General features: G+C 36.2%; 1 protein-coding gene across 5 annotated transcripts in view; it reads left to right on the forward strand.

Annotated features, from left to right (window-relative positions):
* MIB1 (MIB E3 ubiquitin protein ligase 1) overlaps positions 1–25,447 on the forward strand; it is an 80,300-nt gene extending 54,853 nt beyond the window's left edge. For 2 of the 5 annotated variants that reach the window (XM_051774846.1, XM_051774868.1), the window contains 7 exons: positions 2,223–2,384; positions 7,383–7,564; positions 8,805–8,997; positions 11,045–11,123; positions 12,659–12,772; positions 13,914–14,014; positions 19,035–25,447. In XM_051774846.1, the coding sequence (XP_051630806.1) occupies positions 2,223–2,384; positions 7,383–7,564; positions 8,805–8,997; positions 11,045–11,123; positions 12,659–12,772; positions 13,914–14,014; positions 19,035–19,175 (972 nt within the window). In that variant the 3' untranslated portion in view covers positions 19,176–25,447. The remainder of the gene's footprint in view (positions 1–2,222; positions 2,385–7,382; positions 7,565–8,804; positions 8,998–11,044; positions 11,124–12,658; positions 12,773–13,913; positions 14,015–19,034) is intronic. The other 3 variants (XR_007901420.1, XM_051774855.1, XM_051774859.1) reach the window with 3 other exon arrangements.
* The last annotated feature ends 1,246 nt before the right edge of the window (positions 25,448–26,693 follow it).

Consider the following 26,693-nt stretch of genomic DNA (forward strand, 5'->3'; position numbering starts at 1 on the left):
GTTGCGAAAATTTATACTTAACTTTGTTACTGGCACAGGAAATGGGAGTCCGGCACAGCTTACCCTTTTCTGACCTGTGTGCCCTGTCCATGGAAGGACCTGTGTGACTCAGTGCTTGCCTTGCTAATGTGGGCTTTTGAGGCTCAGAGAGAGCACTCACTGCTGTAGGAGATGTTCCCTATGAATGGGTACATCAACCTTGCCTTGGCCCTTGTGTGATTTTTCTGTCTTTGCAGAGAGAGTCACCTTATATGAAAAAATTGTTTTGTTATTCAGGCCTACAGAGAATTGTACCCCCTCTGCAGAGCTGTATCTGCAGTTCTGTTTAGCATTTTCTCTCTGCTGTAAGGTTTCTCCCTCTCCAAGGGCTGATGGGTGTGATCCCATTACAGTGAAACATGTGATACGGCCCTATATCTGGAACCGCTTGCTACCAAAAGAATGGTTTCCTAGAGTCAGTGTCACTTGCGTCTTGCAAGTTATTTGGCAGCTGTATTTGGTGAACTATTGTGCCCCTCTGAGACTGACATGGTACCTGGGAATACAATATTAATGTAACAGATGAGCAGGAAGGTAGGCATGTAGAACTAGCATGTGTGTTAGACTTACATGCTTATATCTGAGAATTTTTAAGTGAATGACCCTGTAGACTATCCGTACTTCAGATCTGGATTAACTCTGAGAAGTCCTAAAATAGCTCGTGCAGCCTGGCAAAGAACATGTTGGCTCCATATTTCAAAATTAATTCCTATTGGATACCTTCCAGGGCTGGGTTTGTACCCTCAGGCATCTGTGGAATAGTGGTCAAAGGTAGCGGGGTTCTTTTAAAAACCCTGCTGCCATGACAAAGGGTAGTGGTTTGTCTTTTTTTAAGTTTGTTTGTTTGGTTTTTTTTAACTTCTATAAAGACTTTGAATTTCAATGGTAGTCAAGGATTCCAGGTTGCTCTGAAAAGAGCTCATTTACAGAATTTCTTCCAGAAGAAACTAAGCAGTAAAGAACTACTGGCAGACATAAGATATGAATATGATAAAGAAATTGGGACAGAGTAAATTCATTTGGAGAGTGTAAAAAGTTGGAAGGAGACTGTTTCAAATATTAACTGGTTTTCTTGGTTTCACTTGTAGAGGAAGAGGTTGGGGAAAATGGTAAACTGCAAATAATTGCAGGCATATGCTTCCTGGAAAATGAGACTCTGAATTCTTTTTAAGCTATTTTCCTTTTAGCCTGTTCCATAGTCTGAGATTCTTTGGTTCTGAGATCCTTGCAAGGATGTGGGTTCCAAAGAGGGAGATCCCCTTCATGTATTCCTGTTTCTAGACTATGCCTTTTGTCTCTACTGCTAATCCCAGTTTTGCAGAGTATCACAAGCTCAAAACTAAAGTTAAAATCTCAGCTCCTATCTGCAGGTTTCTGAATAGGAACAGTGATGGGGTTTAATTTTTAGGGTCAGTTGTTATTTATTTGTCAGCGTGTGTTGATTTGTATTGTTTCACAGCATATTTAAGAAAGTCCTGGTGCATTGAATTATGGAAAGGCTGTATTCAAAGGCAATAGGAATAGGAGGGCCTGTGCAGCCTTATGCTTGCTTTTGTGTCACGTGACCAGGAATGTGTGTCTAAAATTAGCCTTAGAGACAAGTCTTACAGTTCATTACTTTTCAAAGTGTTCTGAGATAGTTTTTAAGGGTGTCATTGGTTTTTATGTCTCCTGCTGAATCAGGGTAAACCTAAGTACATGCCTAACTACATTGCTAATGGGAGAACACTGTAAATTAAGTTGTAAAGTTTAGCATGGTGTGAGAGTGGTGATTTTTGATTTACTTAATAGTAAAGAGTATATACATGTCTACAGTACTGCCCACTAGTTTTGTTTCTGATACATTGCTGTAATATGTTACATTGTAGACCTTGTTGAAAGAATTAAAGTCTTAGTGGAAAGAGTCCTTTAAAATTATGCCTTTTGTAGCACTCAGAGCGTAGGCAAGCTTTAGGCTTCTGCTGAAATCAGCTTGATATTGGGAACAGATAAATGCTTCAGTTGAGGGTTGAGCTTCAGGTATGAGAAATAAATTTAAATAAACTCAACTGTGAATTGTAGCAAGATAAAAAAGTAACCCTTTTGGACCTCCTAGAGCATCCTAAGCCATAATTTCCTGAAATTTGTTTTAAAAGGAATAAATTGCCTTTTTTTGTTTTAATTTGGGTTCTCTCTCGTTTCAGCTCTTGGTCCGTGCAGGTGCTAAGCTGGATATTCAGGATAAAGATGGGGATACTCCCCTGCACGAAGCCCTGAGACACCATACCCTGTCACAGCTCCGCCAACTCCAAGACATGCAAGATGTGGGCAAGGTAGATACTGCTTGGGAGCCATCAAAGAACACAGTAAATAAAACACATTTATTTATTCCTTTTTTTTTCTGTATATTTGTCTCTTTGTCTAGTTTGTCTAGTTCTGTACTGTTGAACTGTATTTGGCAATATGAGTTTACATAGACATTCTACTTTAAACTGCGGCGTAGGCAGAAATCACATTGTTATATGTGGCTTTTCACATGTAGTCATTATTTTTGTTACAGAAAAACAGGGTTATTTATTTCAAAAATATTTCTACAAATCTCTCTTCCATAGTGAACATGTATTATAGCTGCCAAAATCAAAAGTAGCTTTTTAGGAAAGAGAAATAAACAGTGTTACAGTACAGAATAAGACTGAAATAATTTTCTGTGATTCAGTGTCTTGCATGTCTTTATAGCCTTAATTGTTTACTTGCTTCTATAACTTTGTGAAAGTATATTCTGTTAGAACAAGGCCTTCTTAATTTTGTATGTTTGTTTTTATATATCTTTTTGACACACCCAAAAAGTTATGTGAACCCTATATGTAAAGGTGAAGTTTGTGGTTTACCTGAGAGGCAAAGGAGAAATAAAATTCTGGAGCAATTTGAATTGAGAAAAACAAGAATTTTTTTCTGTAGGTATTAAAGATGCACAACATAACGGTGGGTCAGATCTGCTGAATCGTTAGTTACCAGTGTCATAATATTTTTTCTAATTTTAGCTGACGGTGATGTTTTTGCATTTTATAAAGAAAATACAAATGCACCGAGTTCATTAAAAAGCCTTTGTTCAAAATAATAATTTCCCAGTACGACAAATGTTTTTCAAACTGATTACTTAATCTCACTGAAATACACTGGAATAAGCTTTGAAAGAAATGTAAAATGACTGGCATTTGTAGGAATACGCTTGTGCCCTTTTAAGCAAGAGGAGGAGAGCAATTACAACTCAGTTGTTTCCATGATCTATGGACTCTATGAAAGGTGCCCAGAATACCTTGTGTATATGAATTTAATTGTGAAAGGAACGAATGGGAGATGAATAATTTTTTTTCAGATTCAGCATTTCATAAACTGGTTTCTCTGTTGCCCAGTCTCATTAGTGGCATCCACAATGAAAATAGAGTTGTTGTGTTAACGAGAAGTGGGTTTTTTTTCCATCATCTCTTTAAACATCACCTTGGGGGGGGATTTTATGTTTTAGATAATCAAGTTCTTTTTCTAGTTTCATTTGAGAATTATCTTTGGTTTAAACCAAAGGTGTTTTTTTTATTTCTATTAACGTAATAAGAAAAAAGGGACGGGAAAGATACCACAAGAAACAAAGAAAAAAATCCCCTCTTGATTGTATCTCTGATCACCTAAAAATGTTTTAATGTTCTTTAAAAAATCATGATTAGCCACTATCTCCTATATTAGCTTGATCAAACTGTTGGTCATTTTTTTGCACTTGTTTAATTGCAGAGAAGATTTTTCCCTTAACTAAAAAATTTGTGAGGTTTAAGTGACATGGAGAAGATATATGCCCTCAGAGAAGAGGTGAAAACTTGGTTATTTTAATTTTATGTGGCAACGTGTCACTGAAATATGAAAGATGGAGTAAAGCTTGAGTAAAATATACCTGTAAACTTTTTAAGATGGTCAAACTATCTTGAAATTGTCTTGTGAAAAATAGTAAATGAGAACCGTACCTAGACCTATTTATCTTTATTTAAATAAAGGTATTGTAAAAATTCTGTAAACTAGATTTGACCAGTAAACAGTTTTAAATATTAAACCACCTTTGGCCCAAAATTGTTTGTCAAAGACAGGATCTAAACTGTGCAAATGCGTGCAGGCATCTGGACCTCTAAAACCATCCAAAGACACATTAGTAATTTGTCTTCTGTGGAATTGCAAATACAGGTGATAGATAATAAAGGATAAATGGGATTAATAATTTATTCTGGGAACCTGTAAGGTTTTCTTTTTGTAAATATGATAAATTGAAGGTTTGTTTTGGGAGGTTTTTTTATTATTCTTTATTAATTCCTTTAAGGGTTGGGAAACATGTCAGATTTTGTTAGTTATGTGGTAGCAAATCACCTATGTAAATATGTAGTACTTTTGACCTCATTTTTGCTTGGCTAAATTCTAATTAACTTTGGACTGCTGTCTTGAAGATTCCAACCTATTAAGACCTGTAAGGTGCTTCTTTGTAGTATAGTACTTCAACAAATAATTATTCTATTTTAGTTTCAGTTGAAAAAACTGAGAAAGAAAAATTTCACTTGCAGGATTTTAGGGTTTTTTTGTATTTGATAAAGTTGATCAAACAGCAGCTTCATTGAAATTCTATAATTTTTTACTTTTTACCTTGACCACTATTTAAAATACAAACCAATATTTTTTACTGGTATCATGAACTTACTTTGTAAGTGGAAATATATGGAACGAAATCTTCAACATTGATTTATTTTTTTTTTAGAGTTCCTTCTGTTGGAACAAGCTCCCCAGGGAAGTAGTCACAGCACCAAGCCTGCCACAGTTCAAGAAGTGTTTGAACAATGATCTCAGGCTCATGGTGTAATTCTTGGGGTTGTCTTGTGCAGGGCCAGGAATTGAACTTCCATGATCCTTGTGGATCTCCTCCAACTCAGGATATTCTATATTAAGTCCCCACCACTACAAAAAAAGTCATTTGAGTTCTTTATTACAGGTGCAGTGTTCCTTGGTCTAGGGTACTTTTTATCCTAAATAAATGTATTATTCCCAGGTGCATTTAATGTAATTTATTTTAATATAGATGTCTTTCAGACTTTTAAAATGCTTTTGCATGATGCCACTGTCTAAATCCTAACTTAAAACAAAAAAACTCTAATGGAAGGTGTTTACAGCTTCAAAGGTAGCTCAGTAACTGCAATTACTTAGATGATATTTATGATATTTGTTGGACTACACAGAGACTTCTCCCTCACAGGTAAATTGGCTGGAATTGGCCTGTGTTGATGCATTTCAGGGCTGGACCCTTCCAGAGGAGGCTTTCTGCTGCTGTACTGTGCACTAAGACATAATGAGGCTCGTTTTTTTGTTCATGGATTTGTTTTGTGTTGTTCTCATTTTGCGTGCGTGAAAAGTTGTAGGTTCCTGAAAAGTGTCATGGGATGCAATATTGTCTTGGTGTTTTCAAATAGTATGGCATGCAGAGGCATTTTAGGACCCAAGGTTTTCTAGACTAATGTTGATGGCTGTTCCGTGATGACTACTCTGCCAGCCTCAGAGCAAATCACTTTCACTGGGTGTTGTACTGCCTTGGCTGAATTATTGACGTGGTTCAGAGTACCTGGAGTGAAGCTAGATAAAATCTCTTCACTTCAGCCAGTGCTGTAATTGAAGTGCATAAAAATGGTCTGAATTTATAAACAAAAATTTTCTGTGATCTGAACACAGCAAAGGAATGCGTCTCCATAACTTATTGATTTTCCTGGTGTGAAGTCTTTCTAGCTGTACTGTTCTTACCTAATCATAAGGAAGAATGCAGGATGAGCATCTGGGAATTCATAAAGTGGCCTTCAAGAGTCTTGTAGCACCTCAGTGATACGTATTGATATAAGAGTTTTAGTTAGGGATAAGAGCTCTTAACTAAAAGGAATAAACATAAATTGCTTCCCTAGGAAACTGGGCGACTGTATGATGAGAAGGATAACCTTGCAATTATCAAGGCAGGGTAAAGACTTCTCATACAGTCTTCACATGCTGCAAGAAATTAACCCAAACCAACGCTTTTTCTTCATGAGTTACCTCTGAAGGATGGGATAAATATCTAGAGGGGTTTTGAAAACTGTTTTCTTCATAGTTCAGACTTCAAGATATGCAGCTGTTAGGGCTGGAGTGACAGGTATCTGGTATTTTAAGTTTATTCCTGTATGCTGTTCCGTCTAAAATAGCACTTCTAGTCCTCTAAATACTAAATGGTTGTTAATCCAACCAAAATGACTTAATTTTTAGGGGGACTTTTAGAAGACCAGCTACAGGGATAGATTGTACAAAATGAAAAATGGTGTCAAAAAGTGTACATCAGTCAGTTGGGCACTTAAATAATGGGAAAGAAGTGCATACAAAATCCTGCCTCTATCCTAACATTGAAGCCTTTATAATTCCAGATTTCAGCACTTAAAGCTCCCAGAATTGGAGCTGTCCGAGCTATGCCAAAGCTGTTCCTTTGAATGTAGGGTGGTGTAGTTTGCTGAGGAATTCTTAGTGGTGCCAGCAGTTCTGGTTTTTTGTGTAGTCTGCGTTATACTTAATGGATTTTATCTAATCAAACTTTAATACAAAAAGATGTTGGGAGCAGGCCCAGAATGCTCTGGGGCAGGTGAATCCTCTTCTTGCTGGGCTATGGTAGTGAGCCTTCTCTCTTTGTCTAGATGGCCCTGTGAACTGTGTGTAATAGGTACAGTAATACAAAAATAAAGTACTAGCTGTAAAAGGGCAAAGTAGCCTTATCTGATTAGGACAGGAAGGACAGTGTGTGAGTTTAAATCCATCTAGGCTGAGAAAGACTCAAATTCAGTTGCTTCCGTGGGCAGGTATGTTATCACTAGACTAAAAGTAAGTGTGTATTTATTTCTCTGCTCAGCTGTGTTTTCAGTCCAAATGTGGTGTTGTTGGCAGCATTTTGTCTGAACTCTGCAATTTCAGTGTACTGAAGTGTGTTCTGAATATACGCACTGGAACTTTGCCCTTTACAGTACTTACACAGGGCAACCCCTTCACATGTGAGTATAGGCGTGCAGGATGCTTCAACAGTCAAACTGTTCCTTGCTGAATTCTTATTCCTTGCTGAATTTTAGTTCCTTAAAGGAAAATTGAGTATAGCTGACTAAAAATTAAGCAATTGTACAATTGTTTTAATTTTAGTTCTAGAGATGCTTCCTTGAGCTTATAGGTTTATACATATATGTGTGTATGTGCATGTGTTCATGTCAAGTAGTTTTCCTTTAGCCAAACAATTCTTAACTGTATAGAGAGGCTTTCAAGTTGCTTACGTATTTGTTTTCTTTCAGTTAATAATGGGACTTGGCACTCAAGGAGCAGAGAAGAAGAGTGCAGCATCTATTGCCTGCTTCCTGGCAGCCAACGGAGCTGATCTCAGCATTCGTAACAAGAAGGGTCAATCTCCTCTCGATCTCTGCCCTGATCCGAGTCTCTGCAAAGCATTGGCTAAATGTCACAAAGAAAAAGTCAGGTTTGTATATTCATAAAATACAAGGTTTCTAAATCTCTGCTTTCTATAGATTAACTTATTTAAAACACCGTGCCTTTATTAGCAATAGCATTAAAACATGCAAGCTATTTTATTTACTTTCAATTAATTCTTCATTTGCTGTGATACATTAGTTGAAATTTACCCAAGTCTTACAGGACTTTCATGCATGTTAATATGGAAGGGAGGAGAATGGGAAGGTGACAATCTGCAGGTGGAGGTTCGTAGAGCTTCAGAAATAGCAGGGATGGGGGGGACTCACTGGAAGAATAATTAGGCATTTTAACAGGTTGGCCTAGGAAGTTGTCAGATCTCCACACAAATCTCATATGAGTTTTAAAGGCTGAAATGGGTGAAGCCCAGTATAATAGCCTGGTATAAATTTAGTGTTGAAGATGCTTTGAGCAGGTGGCCTACTGAGTACCTGTCAACATGAACAATTGTATGATTCTGTAAAAAGAGTATAATGGAGTGGGTCTGATGTCTTTAGGAATTATGATTTCAGAGAAACGTCATGTTACCAAGTGTATGCAGTATGAGATGATTCAGCTTGTCCCGGTTGTGTTCCCCCCGTGATTTCTTAAACGATTCTCATCCTTAATTCCTGTATGGAAATCAAAACGGTACTTTCAAAATGTCACAAAGAGTGGCTGTTTTTATTGATGTTGTCCTGGTAAGGAGTAAGGTGCTTATATTCTTTCAGAGCCTTTCTGTCTGTGTCCATCTGTCGGCCTCATCCCTTGGCTGTTCCCTCTCCTCCAGCTTTTACGGGCTGGTGAGGGCTGTGGGAGCGAGGCCCTCTGCTGGGGGAGCAGCAGCACAGCGCTCCGTCCTCAACTCGCTGACCGAGCCTGGGCTCTGTCACTTGCTGGGCATTGAAACGTGTTCAGGGTGAAGGTGTTCAGCTGTGCGGTTCTGAATCTACAGGGCATGTCTCTATCAGTAAACTCTTAGGATGAGAGGGAAGGGCGTTTCACGGCTTTTTACGTACATGCTCACAACATGCTGTTCTGTGTCCAGTTTCTCTACGATGTCTTATCTGAGCATGTGACCTTGCACTCTGGTGTCCGCTGTTCATTTGGGAAAAGGCAGTTCAGATTGCTTTATGATGATACAGTGATGCCTGAATGCGTAGGAGTATATAAACAGCCAATTGATGTGCATTTTAAATTAATTTTTTTTTTTTAGTTCTTAAAAGTTTGACTGCAAGGTTTCTTTGTAGTGGTCAGGTTGGTTCCCGAAGTCCATCTATGATCAACAATGATTCTGAAACCTTAGAAGAATGTATGGTGTGTTCAGACATGAAGAGAGATACACTGTTTGGCCCATGTGGACACATTGCCACTTGTTCTCTGTGCTCACCACGGGTGAAAAAATGCCTCATCTGTAAAGAACAAGTTCAGTCTAGGACAAAGGTAAAAACCTCCAAAATTCATTGGTTCTCTCTCTTTTTTAACGGAAAAGAAACAAAAATAGAGTGGTCCAGGAAATACATAATTTATTTTATGTGGTAGTTTGCCTTACATGTGTCTCACTGGATGGAATTAATTTTGCATTGTAGTGATATCTTGTCCCAACATTGTACATTGCTCTTTTGTGTTTCCCTGTACCTTTCCCTGCCTTGCAATGTTTTTATTGTTCAGGTCTTCAGAGTTCCTAATACAGTCACCTGAGGATACTTTATTGAAATAGATTATTTCCTTCCTCCACGGTATTTTTTTCTTCACGTTAAGATAAATCGCTGCTTTTTCTGAAGTATAATTTCCCTCAGTAATACTCAATTCTTCTGAGTTCTTTTATTCCTTAGGGCTGCTTAAAAGATCATTTGCCTGTAAACTGAGTTAATTAATATGTGCTTGTTTTTGAAGATAATAATTACTTTCAGCTTTCACCTTTTCTTTCTTAGGAATCACAAGTTTCATTATGCTGTCTTTTTTCTTCAGAGTATCAACCAGTTGTGCCCTATTTTGGAGACCTAGTCTCAGTAGTTTTTATGAAAACCCAACTCTATTTTTAAATTTTTTTCCAAACATTTGACTAGTCTGCTTCTGCACTATGTTAGGGGTTTTTTTTCTCTACTTCAGAGTAAATATAGGAGTTGTAAATATAAATTTGTATTGGTTTTACTATTCACTCTCCTATTCTTGTTTCTTATACCATTCACTATTCTGCGCTGCGTATTTTCAAAATCCAAATGTTAACATAGCGGGAGCTCTTTTTTCTCTAGACTTCCTTTATAATCAGTGAAAGGGTTCTGTCACTGGGGGATTCAGAGCAGCAAAGTAAGGCTTCTACCTCTAGTCATCCATCTAAAGAAGCTAATCTATGGAAATCAGCTTTCCCAGGTGAAGGCTAACCTTTGTGAATAACCTTCCCTTCATTTCTTTTGCAGAATTAGGTTGAGAGTGTGGAATATCTGGTTAATATTTCTCTTCTATATAAAAACTTACAGCAATATCTGTAAAAAAGGCTAAGAAATTAATGACTCAGGCCAACAGTTCTCTACAGTTCTCTATGAACTGGAAGAAGTGGTCCAGGCTAGTATGAATGGAGTGGTATGTGATGTCTGTGGTCAAACTCTATATGCCCCATCCCTAGAAGTGTTCGAGGCCAGGTTGGATGGGGCCCTGAGCAACCTGCTCTAGTGAAAGGTGTCCCTACCCATGGTAGGTGGGTTGAAATGGGATGATCTTTAAGGTCCCTTTCAACCCAGACCATTCTGTGGTTGTATGGTATATACAAGTACTCACAATAAAGGGCTAGAGAAACCCTAATCCAGAATATACCAGTACCTTATAAGTGAATTTCATAGGATCGCAGAATGGTTTGCGTTGGAAGGGGCCTTTCAAGTTAGTCATCTAACTAATATCTAACACCCTGCAATGAGCAGAGACATCTTCAACTAGATCAGGTTGCTCAGAGCCCCATCCAACCTAACCTTGAATGTTTCTAGGGGCAGGGCATCTACCACCTCTCTGGGCAATCTCATTATAAAATATTTCTTTCTTCTATCTAGTCTAAATCAACTCTCTCTTAGTTTAAAACCATTACCGGTTGTCCTTCTGCAACAGGCCCTGCTAAAAAGTTTCTACCCATCTTGCTTATAAGCTCGCTTTAAATACAGAAAGGCTTCAATAATGTCTCCCCAGAGACCTCTCTTCTCCAGACTGAATAACCCCAATTTAAGTATATATGATGGAACAAAGAACAAGAAAAAATAAAGAAATATATACTGTCCTAACTGCTTCTCTGTGCCTGTCAGTGTACTGAATGTGTAAAAATTGCTAGAAAATATATCTTCTTAGAAGTTATCACACTGACTCATTAAAGTTAGATTCTGAGGTGCTGAATTGTTTTAAAAAAACCAAACTAGATAAAGCTTCTTGAAGTCCACGTGCCTTGCAAATTAATGTAGAGAGCAGGAGATAAACTTTTCTTGTATGTGTTTGTTGTTCTTTACAGATCGAAGAATGTGTAGTATGTTCAGACAAAAAGGCAGCGGTGCTTTTCCAGCCTTGTGGTCATATGTGTGCCTGTGAGAGTAAGTAACTTGACAGAAGCCCTTTTTGAAGTAGTCATGAAACAGAATATTTTTAATTGGATTGCTGAAAGGTCATCAGTAATCTGATGTCATGTCCAATTTCCTTGATAGCCTGGTGTGATGGTTAGAATTTTGACAGTATTTGACATGCTGGTAATAATTGGAGGACAAAGTGGAGATTTTCAAAAATTGAGGAAACAAGTGCTCTTCCATCTGAGTTATTTATTACAAAAACCTACTGTATATCATTAAAACTTCTGAAGTTATTAGAATTAATTTTGTTGCTTTTCTGCAGCTTTTTGGGGCATTCAGATGTGCAAATGGTGTTTTAAAAGAATACTTTAAATAAATATTTAGTATGCTTCGTTACTAATTTACAGATTTGCACAAGGGCTGTATTTTTCTCTAAAAGACACATCATATATCTTTGCAAAAAGCGCCATTTGTGTTTCACTTTGATTTATCCTGTGTAGGAAAAAAATACCTAGGAGATTGCCAGAAATTTTCTGGTTTTGAGAATATGTGGATGAGAATGCAGCCATCACCTTGTCTCCAGGCATTTCAGGGCTTTGTTGAAGAGTGATTTGCCTGGAGAAGAGCAGTCCATATTGATGAGGACCTACATGAGAGGGAGGGTAATCATTCCCATGAGTAACTGCTTGCTTGGTCTTGCTAAAGAAGGCTGATTTCTTCCTCTGTTCTGGCTGAGGCAGCTGACGTCATTGACTGTAGTTACCCTGATCTGGCCTCTTTCACTGTCTGCAGTTGAAAGATGATGAGAAAAGTGGTTTTGATTTGTTTCCCAGAAAAGAGGACAACAAAAAGATTGATTGCTGTGGTGAAGGATTTCAGCAGTGCAATGCACATTACCAAGTCTAAGCTGTAACAGGGACAGAAAAAGGTTTAACAAATGCAGATGATTTCTTTCCAGATTTTTTTCTGGACATCTTGTTCAAACAGGATAATGGAGAGTCTCCAAATTTGTGTAGTTTATAAGACCCATTTTATTAATTTATAGTAACCTTTTGGCATTTATGAGACATAATAATTTGCCTTTTGTAGAAGAATTACAGCCTCATTTCTAGGATTATATCAAAAGATGTAGGTTTATTCTTCAGGGTAAGGAGCAGCACTTATTTGCCCCTGGACCATTAGGACAGTTAGTGAGATTCTTTGCTCTAAAGGAAAAAGTGGGTAGCGAGACATTCTTGGAAATTCCGATCTCAAATGTGTGTAATTGTACTTTTTAACTTCAGCAGTTCTAGTGGAATAGACATCCATTTGGAGAAAGAGGAACCTGTTCACGTGTAATACTTTAAAAGGAGATAAAGGGAATAGATTTACTTTGAATCCCAAACAGGATGTTGTTTATATGTGTGATTTGCAGAAAGTTTGTGCAGAAAGTAGTTTTTTCTATTATAAGCATATGTTCAGTCATTGCTGTACAGTTACTGTGATTAGACAAGCTCACATATAGAAAAGAAGAAAAATTAAGTAGCAGGATTCAGAGTTGATTTATTTCTCTGTCCTACCAGATTGTGCAAGCTTGATGAAGAAGTGTGTACAGTGTCGGGCAGTGGTTGAGCGAAGAGTGCCTTTCATAATGTGCTGCGGAGGGAAAGGTACAGAAGATACCACTGATGATATTTGTGAGTGACTCCAAAGCCCATACTCTTTCATATTCCTCCACCGACTTCTTATTCTCATTCTTCTAAATGACCTAAATACTTTCTCTCCTTTCTAAAGGAAAGTTCAATAAAAACAATGTTAACCCAGGTATCCATTTGCTGTTTGCACTACTTTCTGCAGTGGCAGCAGCAGATGTAATAATAACACTGGTCATTATACTGGAGCATTGCTTCCAGCGTTCAGAGTAAGGCCGAGAGCATGTGGTAGCTTAGCCACTTGGTAATGTCTAATGAAGCAAAAGCTGTGAATTGTCTGTAATTGTGCAAATGAGCAAATAAATGTTTGGGTTTTTTTACTTCTGGAACTCTGAAAGCATGTTAAATGTTTTGCATCTAGGTACAAGCAACTTTCCTGACAGAATGTAGAGTTTTACATCTCCTGCTTTGACTAGTTTTTAAATTTCTTGTGACTTCTTTGAATAATTTCTGTGGATTATGTGCATTTACTCTGTCTGTGTATGTGCATTTACTCTGTGGTATGCAGTATTTCAGTTGACTTTATGGGAATTGGAATATTACTTCGTTCTGGTCATAATGTTCCAAAATAGATAAATGTAAGAATAATCAGTAAAATCGTGTTTTCAATACACTGGGAATTTAAAATACTTTACAGTTTTTCTGCTTCTTATAGTAACATTGCTTCCTAGGTCAGTCAGGTATAAGAATATTAATCAGAGCTTGTTCAAAGTCTGAACAAATTACTTCCAAGACAGTTGTGCAGTTTTCAACACCAAAGTGAATCATCGGTGTAGATAAGTCTTTTCAGTGCTAAAGGATTTGACTTTTTTTTTTTTTTTAAGCATATACCCCAAAAATTTTACTTCAGGAACTACTAGCAAATAAGAGCTCCAAGACCATTAAGGGACTACAAGTATCATTATTGTGGAAATATTTGTCAAAGAAGTGTTGCCACTAAATTCAAAGAAATTCTTTATTAACTGAGCTGCAGTGATGATGTAGTGAATTCAATTAGATTACCAAAGATATTTGACTAACATTATTTCAGATAATTAAAAAATTGTAGTTATGACACTGGAAGTAATTATTCCTGTTTCATTGGATTGCTGCATAATCATGTATCTTTATTTTCTTTACGTTACAGCAAGTGGAAACATTCCAGTTTTGCAGAAAGACAAAGACAATACTAATGTCAATGCAGATGTACAGAAGCTGCAGCAACAGTTACAAGACATCAAGGAACAGGTAAAAGTGCTGAATAAAAATTTTATGGACCACTAAACTAATTGGACAAGCAAATGCATCCTCTGTTATTTAAAGCAAGATGACGTGTTAAAGTGCATCAGCTCTTAAATTTTAGCTAAATGACCAATATTTTTTTGCGTGATGTGGCTTGTATGTTCTCTATGTACAGGGTTAAAACCAAAAAAATCAAGTGACCAGGTTTGATAATCAGTCTGTTTAAGAGCATCTGTGTTGGCGTGACTAAAAAAGGGTGCTCTGTCCAGTCAGTGTATTCTCTGCCTGTTTAGTGACCTGAGTGTGTAGGTACAGCAGAAGCTGTTTTCATGGAATGGTGGTAAAAGTAGATTTTTTTCACTGTTCTGTATCTACCTGCATCTTTACTTGTTTGTTCATTAGCTGTCTTTGAACAACAGCTGGCAGTTACCTGCCATATGAGGGGTATGGTTCACATATTCTTCAAAAGATTGTGTAATTGCAAAGTTAAAACTTTGAAAGTACTATACAAAAAACTTGAATATTTGTAATTTAAATGTTATGATTTGTCATCTGTAATTATGTATAGTGTTTACAGGAGGAAATTTATACAGATTAACTACAGATTGTGTTGATTATTCGTTGGTTAAGTTACATGCAATTCAGAAACCTAATGGAAAAATTAATTTTCTACTGACCTATTTAAATGTGTTACATCTCTAAGTCTAGTTCCATTTGAAATGCTTAAAGTAGTTGTCTACATGCAGAACTTTGTTGTGTTAAATTACCGAATTGTTTCATTGCTTTTCCATCTGTAGAAAAACTTGATTTTTAGATTTTTCACTAGTAAAGGACCTGGAGTAGCTGATTATTGTATGAACTTACTCTCTTAGAACCCTAATAACGTGATTTTGGCTTCCCTATGTATAACAAAACTGGAAGAGACTTTTCATGGATACAGGAAACAGGAGTGTTCTAACTTGCTTTTTCCCCTTGTAAGGCTTACAGCAGTCAGTAATACTTCAGTGATGGCAGCATCACATCTCATCCTGGTAGTTGTGGCTTTCAGCTGTTCGTGCATGTGAAAGCTAAGGCTATAGTGTTTAGTTTGCCAGTTTTACAGCCCATATCTCTAAATGCCTTAAATTTGGGAGCTGATGTGCTCAGTGGAATGTCTATGAAGAGCTGTTCCTGTCATATGGTGACTGGGCCAGCACCCTAGTAATAGAAATTCAAAACAGATTCCTGTGTAGCTTTCCTCTTTTAAAGAACATGCAGATGGAAAATTGTCATTTGAAAAATGCATGTCTGTCTTAACAGTAACACCTGGAATGTCTAGATATCTCTGATATCTTACATCTACTGTTTAGCTTCTGCTTTACTTTTTAGCATTGAATGGAAAGAATATGGTTACTTCTTTGGCATTTGAAAGGATATGTGTAAATGGTGCAGATGAATGTAGAAATGCAAGTAATCTATTTTCTTCAGAGGTATGTTTTTCTGGTTAATTTTAGGAGTTTATAAAAGATTTCTCTTTGGGTATGCTAATACTCTTAGGCACAGGAAAAGAAAACTATATTACAGGTTTTTTTTCTTGATTAGATGTGATCTCAGGGGTTTTTTTTTCAGTTTTCCTTAGGTGCTCTTTTATTCTATACAATTTTGTCTTACTTTTGAGATTTGCTAGCCAGAAGCCAGAATTGTTCAATGCCTCTGACTAGAATGAGGTGGTTCTGGTCATTCTTGTGTGCATCTTGGCTTGAGACTCTTCCATATTTTCCTTAGTGTCTTTTCTGCTTAGTCTTGTGATCAGGCAAGTTGAATATCATATTTGCCAGTAGCAAGTTGGATTTGATAAAAATTCATCATGTCATTTTTTAAATTTGTGTTTAAAGTGATGCACAGCAGTCCACTATAACTGTGTATTCTTTTGATTTATGCTGTAACAATTCAGTGTTAAATTGATATTTTTCTACTTAAAATTAATTTGTTCTCTTTCAGCAGGTATAATCCTTTGTTTCAACTCATACCTTCAATGATAATCTAATATGTTAGTGCAGCAAGCTTTTAAAACCATTTCTGGTGGCAAGCAGAAGTGATGCTGATGTCAACAGAATCTCCCACATCTGATGACCACACCATTCTTCAGGGATTCCCTGAATGTGAACCCTTTTGACTGTAATTGCAATACCTTCACTCCATTTCATACATGATCATCATCATCTGTCTAATATCTTATGTATGTTCCTTCACCATACTTACATCACTTTCTTCCTCCTTAAAAATAAATTTATTTTGTCACTGTGCACCTGTATATTGTTGGAAAAACTGTTTTTAGTAAGGAGGAATTGATACTTCAAACAGTTTAAAACACCTTGTTAGTGGTAAAAAATTTTTTTGAATTGCAAAGCCAATTGAGGTGACTATGAGCACTTTTTCAGAGTCCTTACCCAAAGAAGTAGTTATCATTGAGAACAGGCATAATGCCTTTTTTATAGTCCTTTTTTATTTCTTTTTCTTCAAAAGATAGTAGTCAAATCTTTCATGCAGAGACTTTTCTAACAAACTAGTAGTACAATAGAAACAGATACTACTTATTCTGTAGAAGTACTTATAAACTCCTAGTTAAGTAAGAAATTCTCCTTGGAAGCTGGAAAGCTCAGTTATCTGGGCTTCTATCTCACTGGGAAACTGCTGAGCTAATCAAGAAAACCCTGTGTAGCAAACAGGAAGATTCACTGTCCTGCCAGCTGTGTTCTCCTACTGTGTAAAAGTAACTTAACATTTAAGTTAGTATCATGTTGAGAAATTAAACAGCTAATGTATTTTATATTCTCTGCTTTCATACTAAACAGTAGAAATTTGGCAATTTGCTAATACTGCATGCAATTGCAGAAAATATCTGTAAGATGAATATGTTAGGATTTCTGTGCTTCACTGATTGAAACAGTTAAAAGTAATGGTGTTGAAACAGATTTTAATTTTTATTATTTCTGAGTCCCTTGATCAATGTTTTCATTTTTAAATGCTGTTGTGTCATTTGGAGAGAAACAGACCCTTTTAACTTTAGTAATTCTGACATTATATTTAGACACAAAGGCAGTTAGCTAAAACATAAAGGCTACGAGTTGTTGGTTTTTTTCCCAAAAAGATAAGATTAGTGTTTGCTTTGTCAGTCCTTTGTCAAAGGACATCATGCCAATGCTGTCAGGTTATAGACACTTATCACAGAACAGCTCTGTGTTCATTGCCTTGGAAATAGCTGTTTCACTGATACTTGAAGTCTGTGAGTTACTGAAGGAAGAATACTCTTAATTGTCCTCTTGGGATGTGTAATGATTTGAACCAGGTTTTCCCCCTGGAGCAAAGTGACAGGGGGCTAGGACTAGAGAATTAGAATTTTGAGGATCTCAAACCATGACAGGATGTCAAGCTGGTGACTTAGTGTGAAAGGAAAAATGAGTGGGACTGATTGACAGACACTCAGTATTGGGCAAATTTTTTGTTTAAGAGTGTTTTGTTTTAGTACTGTGGAAATCTGGCAAAGCTGGAGAACACTCCCCCTTCAGGATTTTTTTAAACATAAATTGACATAAGGTTTTATACTCCTGCTACTCCATTATACTGGTATCCTGAAGATTAAAATAGGCATTTGACCAGACTCCATGCCAATTTAAACTTTGTATAAGCAGAATGATGGTGATTTGGTTTTTTTTTGGTCTTCAACTAAGCTATGTACCTTAGGAAGTAATAAAGGCTAGAAGTGGCACTCAGTGCCATGGTTTAATTGACAAGGTACTGATAGGTCTTAAGTTGAACTTTATGATCTCAGAGGTCTTTTCCAACCTACCTGATTCTGTGAATACCTGTTAATTCCACAGAAACTGTGCTTTAAAGGTTATACTGAATAGGGTCCCTAATATGGATTTCTCTCTTTAGATGAACAAATTGAAGTAAACACCCAATGATGAGTATGTAAACAAGTCACAGGTGCAAGACGGTGATAAAATGAATTTGTATTTGAAATATGAACCCTCTCAGTATTTCATATTATGTACAAGATCAACATTTATATTTGTTAGATATGTATAGTGTGTCTCAGATCTGAGGTTTGACTTGGTGGACTATAGAATGGTCTTAACAATTATCATCTGTTGTAACATCTATTCATTTACTAACCTTTGATCAACTGTTATAAATGAAATCCTAATGTGGCTGCAATATGTTTATGGTGAAGGAACATGCCTTACCAAAATTTCTGCATATGACAAAAGGTGAAGGACACTGTTCCTTAGTGGCTTGGTACAAAATTAATTTTGCTGTTGAATAACCTTTAGAGATTTTGGGCATTGGCTGTCACTTTAATGTTCAGCAATTAAAACTGATTTTAAAAGTTTGCTGTGCTACTGTTATGACTGAAGGTCAGATATTTATTAAACTGTTCTTCATTTGAAACTTGAGGTGTTCTTTTGGTTGAAAATCTAGATAACTTCCACAAACAAAGTATTGAATATTTACATAGATTATTGATTATGCAGCATTTTTATTGCTTCTACATGTGTTCAGTGCTTGATGTTTTAAGGTAAGTATACGAATGGCCAGATAACCTGAGAAGAAATTTGTAAATCATTACCCAAGCATTGCATTTGTAAAACTGTTTGTTGTGTTTGCTCCCTGGAAGATTACATGACATATAGGAGACTGTTTTTGAAGAATCCTCAAGTTTGCAACATTAAGACAATGATATTGAAAATTTGATGTCAGCCTTCTACTGGATTGTCTTACTTAAAGGGGTCATATTTGGAAAAAAACTGCATAGTTGTTTGTGTAGGAAAAGCCCACATATTTTAAATCAATATCAAGTAAAAATGGGATTAAAAAAAGCCCAAACTAATTTAGGTTAGCAGCTGGGTTATGCTATGGCAATTATCTTTTATGCTTAAGATGATTTTGTATTTGTTGTTATATGCAACATATAAATTGTTGACATTTTCAATACTGTATAACTGCTGCCATTGACTGTGTAATCTGTCAAAATCTTTTACAGACTATGTGTCCTGTCTGTTTGGACCGCCTAAAGAATATGATCTTTCTCTGTGGCCATGGAACGTGTCAGCTTTGTGGAGACCGAATGAGTGAATGCCCTATATGCCGCAAGGCGATTGAGCGAAGGATTCTTTTGTATTAGATAGTGGAACCAGTGTCTTTTATTAGGTTGTGAAATATTAAGGTCATTTTGATGGTTTAAATCTCTGTAAGTTTAAAAGGCAGTAAAGGGTTCTAGTGAAAACATTTCTAATACTGTAGCACAGGTTCATTACATGGTAATTGTTTAAAGACTGTGAACACACCAAATAAAAGAACAGTATTTGAACAGTCAGCTTTTACCTTTACTCTTCTAAAACATCTAAGCCAGAAGCTAATTTAAAGCAGTCATTTTTTTCATTTTCTTTTTGTCTTCTTCCCCTTATAGTTTAAAGGGACATTCTTGTTTTGGTTTTGTTCATGTGTACCATATACGTATCAGATGTCAGGTGATGTAAGGGATTTTTTTTTTTTGTATTGTCAGTTACTACCAAACATAAATATTTAGGATTTTTTTGGCTTTATGCTTTTCTGGAGACTGTTGACACGTTTCCTGTGATAGTTCTGATTCACATTAATTTCCATCTTGAAATATACAGTCATGAAAAATCAATACAAATTATATACACACTAGTAATAAATATACCATTCCCATAAGATGAGACCTCAGAATACAATAAGGTAATTCTAACTTTATCATGCCCTTTGTTGCTGAGGATGGCCTGGGAAGGAAATAGTAAAAAGAAAATCTGTTTTAGAAACATTAGGTTCCCAAAACTGCACTTTAGTCTAACAGGTTCAAGCTAGCTAACTTAAATAGTGAACATTGTAATTCTGCTAGTCACATGACTTTGTACAGAATTTCTTTTAACCTGACTGGAAAGGAAAATGTTTGAGCAGTGGGTAGTTATCCATTTCGGGTGAGTGCGTTTGATCAGTTGTAGAGGAACATATACATGTGGAGCCTTTTAAAAATTGTGGGTATATAAATAAGGAAAAATTAGAGGTTTTGCAACATTTCCTCTCTTTTTAAGTGGGTTTTATCATCTCCAGGCAAACAGGGTCAAGAGCAAAAGAGAAGATTTAATACTGCTTATTCATCTGAGTTGGGTGTTAACACCAGAACTTATCTGTGAGCATTACTGGGTAATACTGCAAATGAAGATATTGCTGACAGAACAGTGAATTTTGTGAGCCTTACTTAGGTGAGCTGAATTTGGCTAAAGGAGTTTGCTGCCACTGATGTGACAAAGAGCTGTTCCTGACCCCAAAAATTCTAATGTCAGGAACTGTAGACTGTTAACATTTTGATAACAAATACATCCTTTCATCATTCGTGATGGTAGAAAATATGCTAATTTGAGGATCTCTTGTAGCTAAAAGGAATGTGTACCTACTCCTAAGTGATTCAACAGTTTTGTGAGTGCAAAGTTCATGTAGCCCTTTGCCATTGTGCAGACTTCATTTGGATGTGCTCTTGCAGGACAGTAAAGAAATCCATGCTGAAGTCATTTAGGTGCCTTACTTGCAGCTAAGATTAACTTATCACTTAATTCTCATTGCATATGTCAAAAATGTGGACAAAGAGATAGTTCAGGGAAAGATCCAAGTAAGGATAAAGGCATAAAATTGTGGTCTCTTCAGATAAATGAATCTTTCTTTTGAAGCTTATGTTGCTATGCCTGAATTGTGCAAACGTTGGCAAAAGTCTCAGAAGAATGGTACTAATAAACTATAAAGACAGACAAACCTTTAAGCAATAAGATTTAAACACTGAATAGAGTTTTCCAGGAATCAGCTACAGTGATATATTGGAAAAATGTATGTAGAGTAGCTTTTAACATTGCAAAGTGATGTAATACACAGCCTTTCTATAGCCATCTTTAATCCTGCTCCAACATTGCAAATGTTACTCATTCTTTTCAGTGTTTTTTCATTGGACAGAATCACAATCTGGAGTCATTATAGTAGTCTGGTGTATTTTGTACATTAGTAGTCATCTCTTCTCAGATAATCTGTGTATCTGTATTCTTGGCAAAATGAAATAGCCTTCCCTTTTTGCTTCTTGGGTTCCCATCCTAAAGTACTAGAATCTCAAGGAGCTTTGGAAAGTCTCTGATATAAGGCTTTTTTTTCAGTTCAGCATTTTGCTATCTCCACTTGAACTCTGAGTGCGCCTGAGTTTTCATGGCAATTTTCATTTGACCAATGTGCATGTCACTAAGTTTGAGGGTGGTTTTGGTTTTTTGGGTGGTGGTGGTGGGTTTTTTTAGGGGGGGGAGAGGGCAGTTTTCTTTTGCTTTGATTTGGGGTTTTTTTGGTAGCATGTTTGACAGCTGAACTTTCTATAGTAGGCTTCAGTTTCCTGTCAGGCTTCCCTTGGAAATACTTCTATAATAGGATATATGCCATTTGACAGTCGATTCTGAATTTTAGCCTGTAGCGCATCAGATCTGTACCTTGGTTTCCTCTGTCTCTGGTAGACATATTTTGAAAACTGTGTCCTCTTAATTCTTCATGGGGACCTCTATAAACTGCTGTAGCACAAAGGCAGGGTGGATTTATTCTTGATAGGGCAACTGAAACTTCATTATAGCAATTGGCATTTTCTTAACTCTTTTTTAGTGGAACAAGCCAGAATTACTTGAAAGTATTCCAGCTTATCATGAATTGAAAAATTCAGCTGAGTAAGAACTGATCTAAAGCATCCTGGGTAGGAAACTGTATTTGGATGTTAAATATTAGTTGACTGCAGAAGGCACATACCGTAACATAGATAGGTGAGTTCTCTGTTGGGCTTGTATTTTTCAACAGAGAAGCTGTTGAAACACTCTCAGTACTTGAATGCCATCACAGTCCTATGGAAACAGAGACAATGAAGGTATTGCTTGAGGAGCAGACTTAGTCTTCTGTACTGGAATTACAGTGGATGTATGTGACTGCATAGGAGTTTGTGATTGGACTCATTTGGCAATGTTGTGTGCCAGTTGAAATTGAAGTATGTCAACTTGATGCTATTATGGTGCTACGAGAAACAGCTGAATTAGGAAAACTAGGTAAGTTAACCAACAGTTACATAATAGTTCAACTAACAGTCAAACTATTAGTATAGGCCTCTTATTGACTGGTGGAAGAGCTGTATCTTGTCTTAAGGAAGGCTACACCATGTTTGCCTTTCAAAAACCTAATGAGGACAAATGTTTGCAAATCCAGTATTGTTTCTTGAAATAGGTATTTATATTCACACATTGGATTCTGATGTAGAAGGTGAGCTGGTGTTGTTGAGGAACCTAGTGAGTTTGTTCTCTCTCTTTAGTCTGGTATCATCTGTACAATGTGCGTAGACTAAAAGTGGGTAACACATAGTAGAAGGATGAAAAACAGAAGTTCAGTTGGAAGCCAAAGGGTGTTACAACAAGTAGGAGAGCTGAGGATATATCACTGTGCCTCTGTCTTCAGCAAAAGATTAACATGTAAATCTCACCGGAGCAAAGTGATAATGAGAAAAATCAGTAAGGTGTTTAATATACTGTAAAATCATAAAATGCGAGAGTTGCAAGGTTTGTTTATTATGATTATCCCCCAGTATTTAATAGCAATTTCGAAATTAAATGGAATGAAATATCTTGATTTGTTTCTTGAAACAAGAAGGCACCTAATAATACGTATTGTTCAGATGTGAGGTATGCAGAGATGTTTAAGTAAAATACTTTCTTTTCCTTTTAGTAAAATAAATAAATACTGTGACATCAGTACACAGTGATTTAAAGTATAAAGACAACCGAAGAGTCTAACAGAATACTCTAAATAGTTGTAGCATGTTAACTTTTATATAACTATGTTTTGACTTTTTTTCCCTCCCAAACCTTCTTATTACTTACTGCACCCCAAGCTCATATAGCACTTCTCAAAATTTTGGCTCTTAGTACAGTCTCTTTTTCCTGAAATGGATACTGAAAACTACACTGGCAAAATAGTAAACAAGTTACTTTGTAAATGTCTAAGTTCCATTAGAAGGTGGTGTTCTTAGTTTGGACTGGGTGTGGATATAGCAGATTTGCACAAGTACTTGTGCCTTGTTAGCATAGTCTTACAATTGGTATTTTAGCCTCTTTTAAAGATGTGAAATGGTCTTTCAAAAATAATCTAAGTACTTATTGTGTAGATATTTTATAGAGATTAAGGTTTATGTATGTGTAATTATCTTTAGCAGTATTAATTGCAGTTTGTGTAAACACTAAATTGTTTGAAGAAGCTGCTTTAAGCTAGTGATCTGAGCTTCCTCTACAAAATTAAATGTACCAGAAATTTATTTTACTCTTCCAGTAGCAGCTGATGAACCGAAGAACCTATCCTGTTCTTTGTGCTGCATGGGTCAACTTTTCACTTAAAAATCCCCAACAACACTTACAGCCTAACCTTTAGCAGTGCTACCTCCTTTCTGTCAAAGTGCTGAATTCTTCTCTAGCTGTTCTTTGTCTTCGGGAAGGGATGGGGAATGCATCAGTTTTGTTTTGCTTTGTTTTGATGTATGAATACATTTTCAAGGTTTTTTACTGACTGTATAAATTACGTACAATAGCAGTGTGTGATTTGCCACAATGTACATTGTATAGCTTTCTTGCATAAGTTGCTGGAATTCTTACTGTTGTCTTTTTGTGCATTTCATAACTTTTTTGTGTTGACAAAGCAGAACTGTTATCTCCAGAAGTTTTAGTATGTGTCATTTTTATAGCTAACCCTGTGGTAAATACGCAAGTTCTGACTCAGGGCTTTTTAACAACTTAAACACGTTCACAATATTCTTCAGCACATCTTGGAGAATAGTAGAGATTTAATGACTGTATAGTGCCTTGATAGAACTATTGAATGGGCATCAGCCATAGAGTCTTTACAGGATGCAAGTATCTTTTGATTTCAGTTAATGAGTTGATGTTAATATAATTGTAATACCCCTGCCATGGGTTTATAAACTTGTATATACTTTCTGTAAAGGAAAATCATCAAATTTAGGTATTGTTAAGCTTTCTGAAACCTATTTGATTGTTGCACTGGTCATGGGGGCCTGAAGAGCATAATATTGGAATTTACAGAAGCAGCTTTTATGTCAAAGATGTGATAAAATGTTCTGAATGTGACATTTTTAGTGTGAGAGGTCATTGTCTCAACGAACGTGTAAAATACCTGCTTTACTCTGATCCAGTAAGTCTTCTATAAGAGAGAGGAAAAACTGACAACAAATCAGTATGTTTGCATGCCATTTCATAGTTAGAAAACTGTTTTGGTCTCATTTTGAGCTTTTAGGAAATACTTTCTTTGTCCCAAGCTTAGTGTCTTTATGAATGCAAACTGTTAATGTTAGAAAACAGGTTTTGCTGAACCGCAGGAACATTTTTGCTTTTGTTAAAATCAACTTTGTATTTTCAGGAAATTGTAGATTTTGTCATGACTGTTCATTGGAGAATTTTAAGGTTGCCTGTAACGATTTCTGTATGCAGATAGCATTATATAATATATAATTGCTTCCTTTAAAACTGTTTAGCAAGGTCTAAGTTTTTCAGAGGAAATGCTGATGGTTAATAAAACTTGTCATATAAGATGTATACTGACTCTTTCAAAAGCTTTGACTTGAAAGTGTAATTGGACCGAATTAATACTGATTTTTGTGCACACAGCAGTGGGAAAGGAGTGGTGGCTCATTTGTCTTCCTCCTTCTTGGTTGTAGTGATGTTAGATGTCACCATGGAATTAGAAAATTGTATGCTTGAAAGAATGTTTGTGAACTCAGTTACTTGTTGGCATACAGTATTTAAAAGTGCATCAGACTTTATTGAGAAAGTTTGCAATCCAAACTTTTAAAAAAATTTGCTGCTTCTTTATCTCTGAAGAGTTTATAGAAGCATCAGAAGTGCTACGTGCCTTTGAATCTCCCATACACTCAAACGTTGTTAAAGCAGCACAGTAGAATTGTGAAGGGTGGATTATGTTGTAACAACAAAAAGGTTGATTTAAAATTTTTATGTGTGACATATGTGCAAATTTTTCTGTAAATATGCAGTTCATAGTACTGACTAGAGCTGCTGTTAAGTGTATGTTAAATTCTGTGTTTATGTGTAATTGAATGGCCTTTCCAGATCTGGCTACGTGAATGTGATCATTTAAACATCTGCCAGATACAGTAACTTCCATATTCTGAGACAACAGATGCTGCATCATAGTTTATACTTCTAGGATTCAATTTAATGGATGCATTTGAAAGTGTATGTAATCAAAGGCATCAAAACCAACCTAACTTAAATGACTTAGTGTTTTAATTTATCATAGTGTACAGGTGAAAAAATGAACTGACAGAATAAAAACTTTGTTGCTCTCTTTCTCAGTTTCTTTTCATTTTTCAAGATTTCTTCAACCTTAGTTTATATGACAGGTACATATGAAAAGATAGTATTTTTAGATACCTTTGAAAGAACTTTATTTTTAAATAATTAATGCAAATTGTTAAAATATGTTTTCAGCAGCCACTTGTTCTTTGCTTTGGGATTTACAAGCTGCTCACATACTTCTCCATACCTATTCATTGAATGTGATGGGAACAGTGTTGGCACTGGGTTAAGACTTGGTCTCTGTGGTCTGTAGGGTTTCAGCCCCTGCTGTTGGTTGCAGTGGAAGCTGCTGGTTTTGCCAATGTTTGATATTGATGGGTTTAGATTTTGAGAAAGCTACTTCATACTGTACAATATAAATAATAATTATCCAATTATAATGTAAGTACTGTGTAATATAATTAATCTCTGTATAATGTGCTTTCCTGTTCTAACTCATTCCAGCTATATCCCGTATGCAGCTGTGTGTGACAGGGGTAGTGAAAGTCCATGGAGATTTCCTTTGGATTTAACATTTAATGAAATGCAGAGGGTAGTTCCTCATGGGTGCACTCTGTTTTATTTAGGGAAGAAAGGTTAGCAGTAGTATTTGAATAAGAAGCAATAACCTTCCTTTTCAGACTTGTTTTTCCACCATATGGAAAGATAATTTCAGTTGTCAGAAACAAAATTGTTGAAGATCTTGTGCTTTGTGCAACCCTGTTCATGGCAACACAGTAGCATGCATTGGAAAGCTTTTACTTTTAAGAATGAATCGAATCAGCTTTTCTTGATTCTTACTAGAAGGTTTTGGCTAAAAATACTTTAGGAGTCTAAATACTTTGTTCCTTTCTTAGGAATGAGAGTAGTATGTCCTTGCTTTCCAGGAGATAATAAGTTTTTTGGTTTTTTAAAAAGTAGTCTTTAGGAAGTGATACTGTGATAGATTAAAATAGTTTAAGTTACATTAAAAATTGAGAGCTGTGCCTACTGGTAATGTATAAATTTTAGTCTTCAACAGTACAAGACTTTAAAAGTCAGTGCAGTATCTATTATGGTTAGGATTTGTTGACGCTTACTTGAATGCCCTAAAGAAGCTAGTAAAAACCATGAATTTCTGCAAAATTGCCTAAAATCAGGAGAATACACTTGTGACACTATAACACCGTTTCACTTTTTTCTTAAAAATAAATGTGTGGGAGGAGACAAACTTAATTCTGAGCTGATTTCCCCAGTGACGCTTGTGCATCCTAAGATGT

Source organism: Manacus candei, unplaced genomic scaffold (assembly GCF_025592945.1).
Source record: "Manacus candei isolate 608988 ecotype Guabito, Panama unplaced genomic scaffold, ASM2559294v1 h1tg000008l, whole genome shotgun sequence".
NCBI lineage: Eukaryota > Metazoa > Chordata > Aves > Passeriformes > Pipridae > Manacus > Manacus candei.